This window comes from Urtica dioica, chromosome 11 (genome assembly GCF_054948205.1).
Source record: "Urtica dioica subsp. dioica isolate 48M chromosome 11, U.dioica_male_clone48M_v1_H2, whole genome shotgun sequence".
Classification (NCBI taxonomy): Eukaryota; Viridiplantae; Streptophyta; class Magnoliopsida; order Rosales; family Urticaceae; genus Urtica; species Urtica dioica.
Genome location: NC_142766.1, coordinates 12,632,935 through 12,646,645, shown reverse-complemented (window position 1 = coordinate 12,646,645; position 13,711 = coordinate 12,632,935). Strand labels below are relative to the sequence as shown.

Sequence of the window (13,711 nt, the reverse complement as noted above, 5' to 3'; positions counted from 1 at the left end):
AATTAACGACACGAAAGAGGTTGCGAAAGAGAAGTAATGAGCTATAAAAGTTATCATGATAAGAAATTAAATAGGGGACCGTGCTTTTACTGTTATCTATGAACAAGCACATGCAAGACTTCAATTGTATCGTACGCCCACGATGACAAACCGAGACATATACACATATTGACATACACATATATAGCTGTACTACGTACAAACCTAAAAATCTACTTTTTGCAATCAATTATTGTTCAATACACATTCATCTGGAAGCCTACGAGTTTGTACTAAAAACGTGAAAAATAGGAGATTGTTGTTTTCTTTCAACCATGCATTTTATACATGTTTTGTTCTTTGCTTAGTTTATTGTAGTCCATTTATTTTAATGTCGATAATACAACTGGAAAAATAAAAAATAAAATCAGTCATTAAGTATATATATCATAGTGACCATAGCCTTGTTTTTACGTGAATCCATTGTACTGAAAAGCCTGATTGATTCGTGTGACCAATTACCAATTTATGTCTTGGAGATTACTAACTGGCTTATTTCATATTACGATTAGAATTCAACAAGTTACTCGGTTTTGTATTTCTAATTAGAAAGATTTCGTCAGTGAAATAAATAAAAGAGAGAACAAGCAGAGAGGATTTTTGACTAGCTTATCACAGTTCTCAACGGTAAATCTACAAAAACTCTACTTCTAACTTAGTCTAAGAGCACAACGCAATTACTGACTTGTACGGTATGTGCATAATTTAACGAAGTACAGAGAGAGAGAGAAGTTAGTTAGTTACTTAGCATGGTCTTTCACTCGAGAAGGAGAAGAGGATTCGCAGTTCTAGAGCCAGACGATGGAGCGACCTTGTGGCTATGAATCCTGAGATTGTTTTGGACGAACGCGAGATCGTTGGCCAGAGTGTGAAGCTCGAGCGTGTCTGGACTCAGAGAGGCAATCTTATCCGGACAAACCTCCGTGCAGCTCGAGACCTGACTGAGTACGGTAACGGCGAGCGTCTGCAAATCGGGGGTCTCGAAGCCAAAGTTCTCCCACCACGCGACGGCCTCCATTTTGTCCCGACAATCGACGGCGTCCTCGTCCCCGGAGGATCGCCAGTACGAGCTCAGCTGCTCTCTCAGCGCGCGTCTATTTACGCTCTCGCCCTCGTACCTCTCCACCGCCGCCTTCCAGCCCCGCATCACCACTTTGTCCTTTTGCCCTTTCCCGAAATGCCTGGGGTTTAGCAAATACCCCGCCGCGTGCAGCGGAGAGAACAGCGCGTCCCATCGCTTCTCGATCAGCTCTTCGAGAGCGTTGAGACGGTCCTCGTTTTTCGCTCCCTCGTTCCTCCTCGCCTCCTCCAGACCCCGGACCCGCCACTCGCACACCTCGCCCATCCTCTCCGTGTCTACCGACCCGAGGGATTTCACCAACGGTTCGATTAGTTGCGTCAACGACTCTGTGTCGCTCCAGAAACTGTCCTCTATAATGGCGGCCTCGGCTTCTCGATGTTGACTACTTCCTTCCCACTGTTTCCACTCGTCCCCGGCGACCGCGTCTCTGAGCGCTTGCTTTAGCTCGCGTACCCTTCGGACGGTGCAGAAGAAAGGAGCGTACTTCGAAGCCGCCGCGTCAGAGTTTTCTTTTAGCTTGTGCGGGAACGAGCCCGGGGAAAAACCCTGGAACTCGGACACGCACTGCTCGATTTCCTTGGCACGCGACACCACGGGTTTTATCCAATCCGTCTCGGCTATGTCTTCCATCAGCGCGCGGAGGGACTGAGAAGTGCAGCGCGATACGAACACGCGAGGAAACTTGGTCGACGACGGCACGAGAGAATCGGGTACCGTCGTTTTAGCGTCGTCGAGATGCGTGATCACCTGAAGCACGCTCGCGGGCCCGATTTCGGCAATCACGTCGTCGAGAACGCCCGCGTCGAAGGCTCTCAAGAACACGAGGCCCCTCGGGCTCGAGACGAAGATGCGAACCTGAGTCTCGGAGCGGCCGACGCAGAGCACGGAGCAGCCGGCCTTGGGCCAAGAGTCCCTGAGGAGAGCCATGGATTTCTCGATCCTCGCCTTCTCTCTGGTCAGAAACGAGCCGCGGAGCTCGTCCGCAGTCGGGGGTCTGTATCTGGACCCGTGGGAAGCGACGGCTTTGATCATCTCGCGAAAGTAAGGAGAGTCGACGACGTCGAGGCTCGAGGCGTCGGCGTAGACGAAGCGAGCCACGACGCCGTCCACGTCTTCGTTGGAGACTCCGACGCTGGGCTGGGACGGAGTTCTGGGGCGTTTTCCGGGCTTGTCGGGTGCGGCGATCCGCTTCCTCTTGCGGGCGGCTCGCTCTTCCTCCAAGACGTGGAAGGCTTCCCTGAGAGAGGAGTCAATGGCGGGGCAGCTCTTGACGCCGACACCCGTGAAGCCGAGCAAATGGGCTCTCACGCGAGAGTACGACCCGTTGTAACGGAGGTTGCAGTGGTTGCATTTCCAGCGCTTGGTCCCGCTTCCTTTGTCGAATCCGCCGAACACGCTCACGTGCTTCCAACCCCACTTGTCCGATTCCGGTTGCATACCCAACCTCTGTCAATGGAACATATTACTCATCTGTGATATACTACTGATATTTTCGTAATGCAATGATAGTATCGGACTTTCGAGAGGTCCGTGCTCTCTCTTGTTTCTTCAATGATACTAATTCTTAATACCATTTCCATGTCTTTTACTCTCTTAATCTCCCTTATTTATAGGCTAATATGATTTCTAAGTATCCTAACCCCTAACCTGTCAATATCTAGTACTAACAACTACACGAATTGAGCAGATGATTACAAGTAAACAAATATATATAAATATATGAGGAAAGGAAATGCAATGATAGTACCGGACTTTCGAGATGTCCCTGCTCTCTCCAGTTTCTTCAATGCTCTAATTCTTAATACCAGTTCCATGTCTTTTACTCTCTTAATCTCCTTTATTTATAGGCTAATATGATTTCTAAGTATTCTAACCCCTAACCTGCCAATATCTAGTTCTAATAACTACACGAATTGAGCAGATGATTACAAGTAAACAAATATATATATGAACATGTCACCAGCAAAACTTGATACTTTGTCGAGCAAAGTTGCAACGAGGTATCAACAGCTTTCACTAAATTCTAATATACTTCAACTAAGTTATTTCTGAGCATTATAAAGATTATGAACAACATGGGTTCGCAGAGATAAGTGAGTGCGATACGGGAAGAAATTAAATTTGACAGCTGAACTAGCCATCTCAACGTTGAATTTCCTAGCCAATTCTAAAGCTTAATCCTTTACCGAGTTGGCCATTTATTTTTCTTCCAAGGATGATCCTACAAATATTTAATCTGCGAAGCGCACAAAGAAGAGAGTTCGGAAACTTTACCTGAAACGCAGAATTCTTTCGATAGGGTAATTCGATTAGATCGAAACCTTGGCGTTTCTTGGCTTAGGGTTTCTTCAGAGATTTGACTATTAATTTTTTTTTTAGGAAAAACTCTGAAGAGTTCGGTTCGCGTTTAGGTTTCCAGGTTCTTCCGTTTCTTCCGACTTTTTTTCCCTTTATTTTTTTTTTCTTTTCTACCAAGCGTTTATTTTCCTCTCACCTTAAAAATTAAATTAGCAAGTAAATAAATAAATATATAAAATGATTTGAATTTAATGAAGACCTCCGAAATATTTTGTAATCTTTTTTTAATATTAACGGTTGAACCTTTTAAATTTCATAAATAATCGTTTTAAAAAACAGTTAACCAGATTTTAATAATTGTTAACCAAATTTCAATAACAGTTAATCAAGTTTCAATTGTTGTTGATCATATTTTAATAATTATTGACCAAATTTAAATAAAAATTAATCAAATTTCAATAACAGTTAACCATATTTCAATAGTTATTGACCAAATTTCAATAATTGGTTATCATATTCCAATAATTGTTGACTAAATTTCTGAAACGTGATGATATTTTTGTCTAAAAAAGAGAAACGATTATTAGTGAAATGTTGTGAAAATATAAAAGAAATATAAAATATGACACATGTTTTAAGTTAGTTATGAAACTTTTTCAAATAAAATCGTCAACCTGTAAATGTCCACTAAATAAAATATTAAATAATAAATTATCAATTTTTTTTTAAATGGGCCTCATAAAATCTCTCTATCAAATCAAAGAGGGAGAGATGGGCCAAGAAAGAAATAGCACCCCTACAAATTTAGTCTCATATCACTAAAATGTTCAACTTACTAAGACAAGAGAACATAAATAACTCCATTACGTCCTATGTCATTTTGCCATCTCTATTTTCAAAGAAATTCAATAAAAAATCAATCAATAATTTTAGATGATAATCTTTATCATCAATTTTTTTTTATATCATAAAGCAATTAAGATGAATTAAAACAAATAGTCTCATATCACTAAAAATCAAGATTATGTATCATACATGACTGTTTTAGGTCCTCCTTATCACGAGTTTAAAGGATTTTGCAAGTACCATAGATAATCATCTTGAAGACTTACGATATGAGTATTATAGACTGTATATTATTTCAACGCCTCATTTTGCACTACATAAATTGTTTAATTTTTCTACTTACGGATAGTTTGATTTATCTCAACCAATTATATGCTATATCCTAAGATTTAAAAAAAACAGTGAATATTAGTTTGACGTTTAAAATTATAAAATTACTTTTAAATGGGCCAAGAAGAGCATAGCCCAACGGAGATATAGTATGGGGCCAAGAAGAGAAAAGGCAGATATAATAATTAAAAAAATAATGTTACCACCTGACTTCTTTTCATACTTGACCTCTCAAGTACCTTATTGCCGGTTTTTATTTCATAAATACCTACTGTGTAGTATTTTCCTTGTTGTTCCAAGTTTTATTTATTTATTTATTTTTTTAAATAATGCTTTCAGTTTCATTTTTTTTAAAGAGATTTGTAAGTAAATAGACCACTTTAAACATATGATTTTAGATCTAGCCTATGTTTGACAATTTTTAGGGATATAGCCAAATGACTTATGTGGCAATAATTAAGGTCTGATTTGCCCTTCTTTATTAACAAATTCGTCACTTTCTCTCTTCTATTTTTTCAAATAATTTTGTTTGCATCAAAACTTCAAAAATTCGTATATTTCTCATACGAACTCGAAATTGAGTGATTTCAGATCCTACAAATTCGTGGCGTCGAGATCTTCAAAAATAAATCCACTGTGTTTGATGAAAAATTATATTTAATGCATCATATTTACGTTTCAATTTATTTGTTTGATAATTTCAAAAAATTTCAGTTATTTCCATATTTAAGGTAGTAACGTGATTTTTCTACATCTATAATATTAAACATGATTTTTCATCAAACACAATGGATCTATTTTTGAAGATCTCGGCATCACGAATCCGTAGGAATTGGAATCACTCAATATCGTGTTCATATGAGATAGATATGGTTTTTTAAAGTTTTTATGTAAAAAAAATGAAGGAAAAAATTAAGAGAGAGAAAATGACGAATTTGTTAATAAATACGGGCAAATCAGACCTTAATTATTGCCACATAAACCTCTTGGCTATTTCCCTAAAAGTTGTGAAACATAGGCTAAAAACAAATTTCATAGTTTCATTTTGGCTATTTTGCTACACTGCCCTTTTTTAAATGATGTTTACTATTTCATTTTTTTTCCCTTTCTTGTGTTCACAATTTAAATTATTCATAATATAGACGAAATTGTCTATTTTTTTTAACTGAGATATTTATGCAGGGTTTGAAAATATGAGATATTCTTCTAATTACCATGTTCAAATGATATTTTTTGTAACACTCCTAAAAATTACAACTTGTTATGAAAACCAAATGAATAACTTGAATTGAATACTCTTTAAACACTAATATGGTGAGAATTTAGAAGAGGAGAATATGAAGAGTAGAGAGAAAATGGAAGAGAAATTGTAGGAATTTTAGGGATGGATTTTTCATTCACCATCCTCATGTATTTATAGTAAAAATTTGTGTACATTAGTCAAAAGTTAGGTGTAGGGTAATTAATTATCTACCCCATATTTTTGACTTTATTTACCCTATATTTTTGACCTATATGAGCATACCAATTTATTTACAACACTCCCCCTTTGGGATGCTCATTGATACATTTACATGGTCAGCTGCCTCATTAAAAACCTTACTAGGAAAAACCCAGTGGGATAAAAACCTCAGTAAGGAAAAAAGAGTACATTTATGCAAAGCTCCCCCTGATGCAGACGTTGGTGCGGTCTTTCTACAAATCTTGCAATTTACGCATTCCAATGTCAAGAACATGTTTTCTGAAAGTTGAAGTGGGGAGCGCCTTTGTGAGGAGATCAGATGAGTTATCACAAGAACGAATATACTGGATGTTGATAACATTGTTCTTCTCTAGTTCTTGGGTGAACGAAAAGAACTTCGGAGGGATGTGTTTTGTTCTGTCGCTCTTGATGAACCCTTCCTTCATTTGAGCAACACATGCGGCATTATCTTCATAAAGTGTGATGGGGTCTTCGATTGTTGGAAGACCACTGGTGGCTCTGATATGTTGCGTCATTGATCTCAGCCATACACATTCACGACTTGCTTCATGTAGTGCTATAATCTCCGCATGATTTGATGATGTAGCAACGAGCGTTTGCTTTTGAGAACGCCAAGAAATTGCAGTCCCTCCATACGTAAACACGTATCCAGTCTGAGATCTCCCTTTGTGTGGATCTGATAAGTAACCTGCATCTGCATAACCAATCAAAGCTGGTTTTGTCTTGTTAGGATAAAATAATCCTAAATCTATCGTTCCTTGAAGATAACGAAGCACATGTTTGACACCATTCCAGTGTCTCTTTGTAGGAGCTGAACTGAATCTTGCTAATAGATTAACTGCAAAAGCTATATCTGGTCGTGTGCAATTAGCAAGGTACATAAGGGCTTCAATCGCACTGAAATATGGTACTTCAGGACCAAGAATCTGTTCAGATTCCTCACATGGACGAAATGGGTCTTTTACCACATCTAGGGATCTGACAACCATTGGAGTACTTAAAAGATTTGACTTATCCATATGGAAGCGTTTTATCACCTTTTTCGTGTAATTTGACTGATGCACAAATATTCCATTTTTCACGTGCTCAATTTGTAAGCCAAGACAATATTTTGTCTTCCCATGATCTTTCATTTCAAATTCTTGCTTTAAGTAAGAGATTACTTCTTTAATCTCTTCATCAGTCTCAATGATGTTTAAATCATCAACATAAACAGCGATGATCACACATCCGGATGTTGTTTTCTTAATGAATACGCATGGACACAGAGAGTTATTGACATAACCTTTCTGTATTAAATATTCACTTAAGCGATTAAACCACATTCGTCCGGATTGCTTTAACCCATATAAAGATCTTTGTAATTTAATGGAATATTTTTCTCTAGGCTTCGAACTAGATGCTTCAGGCATCTTGAATCCTTCAGGGATCTTCATATATATTTGAGTATCTAGCGATCCGTATAAATAAGCTGTGACAACATCCATGAGATGCATATTTAGTTTCTCATGCACTGCTAGGCTGATCAAGTATCTGAATGTAATTCCATCCATTACAGGGGAATATGTTTCTTCAAAATCAATTCCGGGCCTTTGAGAAAAACCTTGGGCAACAAGTCGGGCCTTGTATCTCACAATCTCGTTTTTCTCATTTCTCTTTCGCACAAATACCCATTTGTATCCAACAGGTCTCACATCTACAGGTGTGAGTACTATAGGTCCAAAGACATTGCGCTTGTTAAGCGAGTCAAGTTCGGCTTGAATTGCATTTTTCCATTCCCCCCAATCGTGTCTATTTTTACATTCAGTAACAGACCTTGGTTCGGGATCCCCATCATTTTCATTCATGACATCGCATGCCAGACTATATGAGAATGCATCATCGATTTCATCATTTCGGTTCCATTGTATACCTGTATTGGCATAATTAATTGAAATTTCTCGATTTTCCTCGTTTTGTATTTCTGGAATACATTCCTCCATTTTTGGGTCATTTTGTCTCTCTGCTCCTTTTCTTTTCCGAGGATTTTTATCTTTGGAACCAAATGGTCTTCCACGCTTCAGGCGTGTTGTGACTTCATGAATGACTTTATTTTCAACATGTCCTTTCTGAATATCAATTTGCGCAGGAGCATTTGCAGCTGGAATGTATGATTTAGTCACTCTTTTAGTGTCTGTAAACGCATCAGGAAGTTGATTTGCAATACTTTGCAAATGTACAATCCTTTCCACTTCTCCTTCACAATCTTTTGTGTAAGGGTCAAGATGCAATAATGTTGGTACAAACCAAGTAATTTCCCTTTCCAGCTGTTTTCTTTCTCCCCCTAATACTGGGAAATTTTCCTCATCAAAATGGCAATCAGCAAACCGTGCTGTAAAAACATCACCAGTTTGAGGTTCTAAATACCTAACAATAGATGGACTTTCATAACCTACATAAATTCCAAGTCTCCTTTGAGGTCCCATCTTTGTTCTTTGAGGTGGTGCTATAGGCACATAAACAGCACATCCAAAAATTCTCATATGAGATATATTTGGTACTTGGCCAAATGCAAGTTGCATAGGGGAGTATTTATGATATGCACTCGGTCGGATGCGAATTAATGCAGCAGCATGTAATATTGCATGACCCCATATTGAAGTAGGGAGCTTTGTTCTCATTATCAATGGTCTAGCAATAAGCTGGAGGCGCTTGATTAACGATTCAGCTAGACCATTTTGTGTATGTACATGAGCAACAGGATGCTCAACATCAATCCCAACTGACATACAATAATCATCGAATGTTTGAGATGTAAATTCACCGGCATTATCGAGCCTGATTTTCTTAATTGTATGATCAGGAAATTGAGCTCGTAATTTAATTATTTGAGCAAGTAATTTCGCAAATGCCATATTACGAGTTGATAACAGACAAACATGCGACCATTTGCTAGAGGCATCTATCAATACCATGAAGTATCGAAATGGACCAGATGGTGGGTGAATAGGCCCACATATGTCACCTTGAATACGTTCAAGGAACGTAGGTGATTCTGTTTCAACCTTTCCCGGTGAAGGTCTTATGATAAGCTTTCCAAGAGAACAAGCTTTACATGGGAAAATATTACCTTGAGGGATCTTCTGGCCCTTCAATGGATGCCCATGTGTATTTTCAATAATTCTTCGCATCATAATAGAACCAGGATGACCCAAACGATTATGCCATGTCGTTAAAATTGAAGACTCAATGACTACCGAATTTGATTCTATCGCATTTATATATGTGTAATGCAATCCAGTAGGGAGCATAGGTAGTTTTTCTAAAATTTGTTTCTTTCCGAATTTGGATGTCGTAAGACACATATATTTCATGGTGCCTTCAGTTATAGACTGAGTATAAAATCCATGAGAATATATGTCATTAAAACTCAACAAGTTTCGTTTGGATCTCGGTGAAAATAAAGCATTATTTATATTGAATTCTGTTCCATTTGGCAGTGTGAAATTTGCCTTACCAATACCTTCAATCAGATCTACAGGACCTGATATTGTATTCACAAAATTTTTCGTTGGTTTTATCATTGAGAAAAACCTTTTATCATTCAAAATAGTATGCGTTGTTCCACTATCCGGTATGCAAATTTCTCCAGTACCAACCATTTGGTTCGCCTCACAATTTGCTTTTTCCATATGATAACTTCAGATTAAAACAAAAATAAAGTTAATGAGAAAGACAGTACTTATATTATATAATACTAATGTGTTACAAAGTCTTGAAAAATATTACACATATTATACATAATTATATTTAAGTAACTAGGTAAAATACTGGACTTTACTTCATTCCCAAGCATGGGAAAAAAACATACATGCATCATTAATCTAGAAGTCTTCTGTGAAAACAGCAGAATCAGCGACAGTGTGCGCAAGATCACCATCGAAGTCGGAAGCATTAAGATGAGTGGAGTCATCTAAAGGTTCTTGGTCAATAAAGTTGACCTCTATCTCTTTCCCCTTCAAGGATGCTTTATATAGATTGCACAAATGTTGAGGAACACGGCAAAGTCTAGACCAGTGTCCTTTTGTGCCACATCTATGACAAACATCTTCACTACCCTTGGAAGTACTTGGGTATTTTCCCTTTTTGTGTGGATAATCGTTATTCTTTTCATCTTGCTGCTTCTTATGATAATCTTTCGTGGTATTGTAAGAATGGTTATGATTATAACCACTTCGACCACGTCCGTATCCACGTCCGCGACCATGACCACGACCACGACCACGACCTCGACCTCGTCCTCGACCCGGAATATAGTTCCGTTGTTCAGTTTCTTCGGAGTTGACAGCGTTTACTTCAGGTAACGCTTTTGAACCTGTCGGACGGGATTGGTGATTCTTTATCAGTAATTCATTATTCTTCTCTGCGATTAGAAGACAAGTGATTAGTTCAGAATATTTTGTAAATCCTCGAACACGATATTGTTGTTGCAAGGTTACGTTCGATGCATGGAAAGTGGTGAACGTCTTTTCCAGCATGTCATGATCTGTCTTTTGGTCTCCACAAAATCTCAGATGAGATACTATTCGAAACATCGCAGAGTTATATTCGCTGACTTTTTTGAAATCTTGGAACCGTAAAGCGTTCCATTGATCACGGTATACTGGAAGCATGATCTCCTTTTGGTGAAAATATCTGTCCCTCAACTCCTTCCAGAGTAAACTTGGATCTCTGGTGGTGAGGTATTCACTTTTCAATCCCTCGTCAAGATGTCGACGAAGGAAAATTAAAGATTTTGCCTTGTCTATATTTGACGAGGTATTTTCTTCAAAAAGTGTTTCCAGTAAACCCAAAGATTCCAGATGCATTTCTACATCCACCTTCCAAGGCATGTAGTTTTGGCCTGTGATGTCTAGAGGACTGAAATCGAGCTTGACGAGATTTGCCATGATGATAACTATTATGAAATATAAAATTTCTTAGATTAATAATTAAAGACATATAAGTCTACAAGAATTGTAAGGAATAAAAATAAATACATGAATCCAAACATTACTACAACGAAATAAAATTCTTTCGGTGGAATTTCTATGGTAGAAATATAAGCATTAAACATAACAATAAATATGGCAATAAAGACTAGTAGTAAGCGATACATTTTGAGCTTGTACCGAAAAAAATAGTAGGAGAAGAGAAAAATATGTATGAGGTAGAAAAATTTGAGATTTTTGTGTGGTTAAAAATGAGTTGAATAGATATGTATTTATAAGGTAAAATATAGCCGTTTATAGCCGTTATATTACCGTTGGTATTTATTAATTTTGTGATAAAAATTATTGTATTTAAGCATAACAATGTGTAATAAACAATATGTATATGTACGAGTATTGAAAAGATATATCCAATCAAAGTAAAATATTAATTAGAGCAGTTAAAATAAATTTGCAATTAATAGCATTTTTCTATAAGGTGGTAGAGCCTCCTGTATATAGAAAATTGATATTAATTACAAGTAAGATGTAGTTCACATCACTTTACTATAAGGAGGCAGAGCCTTCCATATGTATAGTACTATGATGTTATACATTAACAAAGTTAAAATATCGTAAATCACATCATATTACCATAAGGTGGCAGAGCCTCCTGTGTATAGTAATCTGGCGTTATACAATAAATAATAGTTATACGAGTTTTAGTGTTTAGAGTATTATACCTCCGAATCGATCTTGACGAGAGTGATCGTGCTGATAACGTGTTATGAAAACCAAATGAATAACTTGAATTGAATACTCTTTAAACACTAATATGGTGAGAATTTAGAAGAGGAGAATATGAAGAGTAGAGAGAAAATGGAAGAGAAATTGTAGGGATGGATTTTTCATTCACCATCCTCATGTATTTATAGTAAAAATTTGTGTACATTAGTCAAAAGTTAGGTGTAGGGTAATTAATTATCTACCCCATATTTTTTGACTTTATTTACCCTATATTTTTGACCTATATGAGCATACCAATTTATTTACAACACAACTATATTTATCATATATAATTTGTTTCTCAATTTTTTTTAGGAATATATCAACAATATCCCTTCTGTTTTATCGAAATGCGCGATTTATACCTTCAGTTTTCAAAAATATCAGATATATTCATTCAGTTTAATATAAATGACGTGTATCCCCCTTAAAAATATGATATATTTCAAAAATATTTTTTCATTTATTTTTATTTTTTTTAATATTTGAACTCTCTAAAATATCTTTAATGAAATATTTTTTTATTATATATATAAAAAATTAAATTAAATACTTTATTTATAAAAAGTTAATGATTTTTTTAAAAAGAGAAGTTTTGAGTTTTTTTTTTAAATAAAAAAGTAAATAAATATATATTTTATTAAGGGTATTTTGGAGAATTCAAATTATTTTTTGTAAGAAATAAATGAAAATGGTATTATTTGTAATATAATGTATTTTATGAGAGATATATGTCATTTATATTAAATTAAAGATTTAAAAATTAAAAATATAAATTTCGTATTTCAATTAAACAATTATACTGTTGATAATTTACCTTTTATTTATACAACAAGTAGATAGAGTATTTACACCGGTTGTTGACGAGCATTTATGGAACGAGAAGTAAAGATAATTAATCTTCAGCTGGAGCTCAAAAGGCTATGTTTGTATTGATGACGTGCAAGCTAAGGAAGAGGAGTTAAGAACTATTCATTTTGCTGCTTCGATCGCTTCACAATTTTTTCTTTACCACCTCATGTGTGAACATTAGCTGTAAGTCTTCCCACTCTGTTTCACACCAGTACAGTACTATACCAATCATTTGTGGATATGTAAATATCATTAATTTAATTTGATGATGTGTCTTCTTATGCATTTTCTCTTCCTCTTGTTAGCGGATATAACAATTCAGTAGATGTGAATGATTTAATCTCACTTTTTGCCGCTCTCGAAAAGGTTTTGATCACCACAGTTCTTGACATGTATTTTTGAAATATGTATGAAAAAAGGACGACCTTATTGCTATTGCAAATTAATTTTTGCGATTAGATAAAAGAATATAATTAAGAACTCCAAAAGGGTGTTTGTGTTCAATTCTACAATAAGAACTCCAAAAAGGTGTGTTACAAACGTTCACCACAACTCAGTATCAAATCAGATACCTTAAATCGCAAGCAACCACACAACGCAAAACTAAAACCAGAAAAATTGAAAACGAAAAGTAAAAAGAACAAAGAACACCGGATTGTTATCGAGGTTCGGCGTTAACAAGCCTACATCCCCGCGAACTCCTTCAGATCAAGGACGTTCGATTTGTACTAATCTTCAAGCGTATACAACCAGTTCGATTACAACTCTTCACCAAGAGCACCTCAGACGAAAACTCACAATCACTCAAGAATTTGGCTTTTCCAGAGAATCTCACTCAATGTCTTTTTCTTACAATGAATTTTCGATCGTTCTAATCACACTCTAGCTATCTCTGTTTATAACAAAAAACGAGCACACAAACCCGGGTAGATACATTATAACAGAAATAACCGCCTAGATCTACTAGCGTGAATCTCAGCCGTTGACGATCTCTTAATCCTGTTCGCTCGTAGAACCACGTCAGCACGCCACTTTAAACCAGCTCGC

General features: G+C 36.5%; 2 protein-coding genes across 4 annotated transcripts; both read right to left on the bottom strand.

The window, feature by feature from the left end:
• Window positions 1-553: 553 nt before the first annotated feature.
• On the bottom strand, window positions 554-3,604 carry LOC149381320 (uncharacterized). Of its 3 annotated transcripts, XM_089629740.1 has the most exons (3): window positions 3,395-3,604; window positions 2,345-2,566; window positions 554-2,314 (listed from the first exon to the last, which is right to left on the bottom strand). In XM_089629740.1, the coding sequence occupies exons 2-3, from the start codon at window positions 2,555-2,557 to the stop codon at window positions 797-799; spliced, it is 1,731 nt and encodes a 576-aa protein (XP_089485866.1). In that variant the 5' UTR covers window positions 2,558-2,566; window positions 3,395-3,604; the 3' UTR covers window positions 554-796. The 3 variants fall into 3 exon arrangements, with proteins under 3 accessions (XP_089485866.1, XP_089485864.1, XP_089485865.1); XM_089629738.1 differs by having other exon boundaries at window positions 554-2,566; XM_089629739.1 differs by lacking the exon at window positions 3,395-3,604 and adding an exon at window positions 2,868-2,996 and having other exon boundaries at window positions 554-2,566.
• Window positions 3,605-9,940: 6,336 nt separating this feature from the next.
• On the bottom strand, window positions 9,941-11,903 carry LOC149381319 (uncharacterized). The gene is made up of 2 exons (XM_089601064.1): window positions 11,770-11,903; window positions 9,941-11,013 (listed from the first exon to the last, which is right to left on the bottom strand). The coding sequence occupies exon 2, from the start codon at window positions 11,003-11,005 to the stop codon at window positions 9,941-9,943; it is 1,065 nt and encodes a 354-aa protein (XP_089457190.1). The 5' UTR covers window positions 11,006-11,013; window positions 11,770-11,903.
• Window positions 11,904-13,711: the final 1,808 nt, after the last annotated feature.

What these genes read in the sequence shown, in the direction of transcription:
- LOC149381320 (XM_089629738.1), bottom strand. Translation starts at nt 2,557, where the DNA reads ATGCAACCGGAATCGGACAAGTGGGGTTGGAAGCACGTGAGCGTGTTC.
- LOC149381319 (XM_089601064.1), bottom strand. Translation starts at nt 11,005, where the DNA reads ATGGCAAATCTCGTCAAGCTCGATTTCAGTCCTCTAGACATCACAGGC.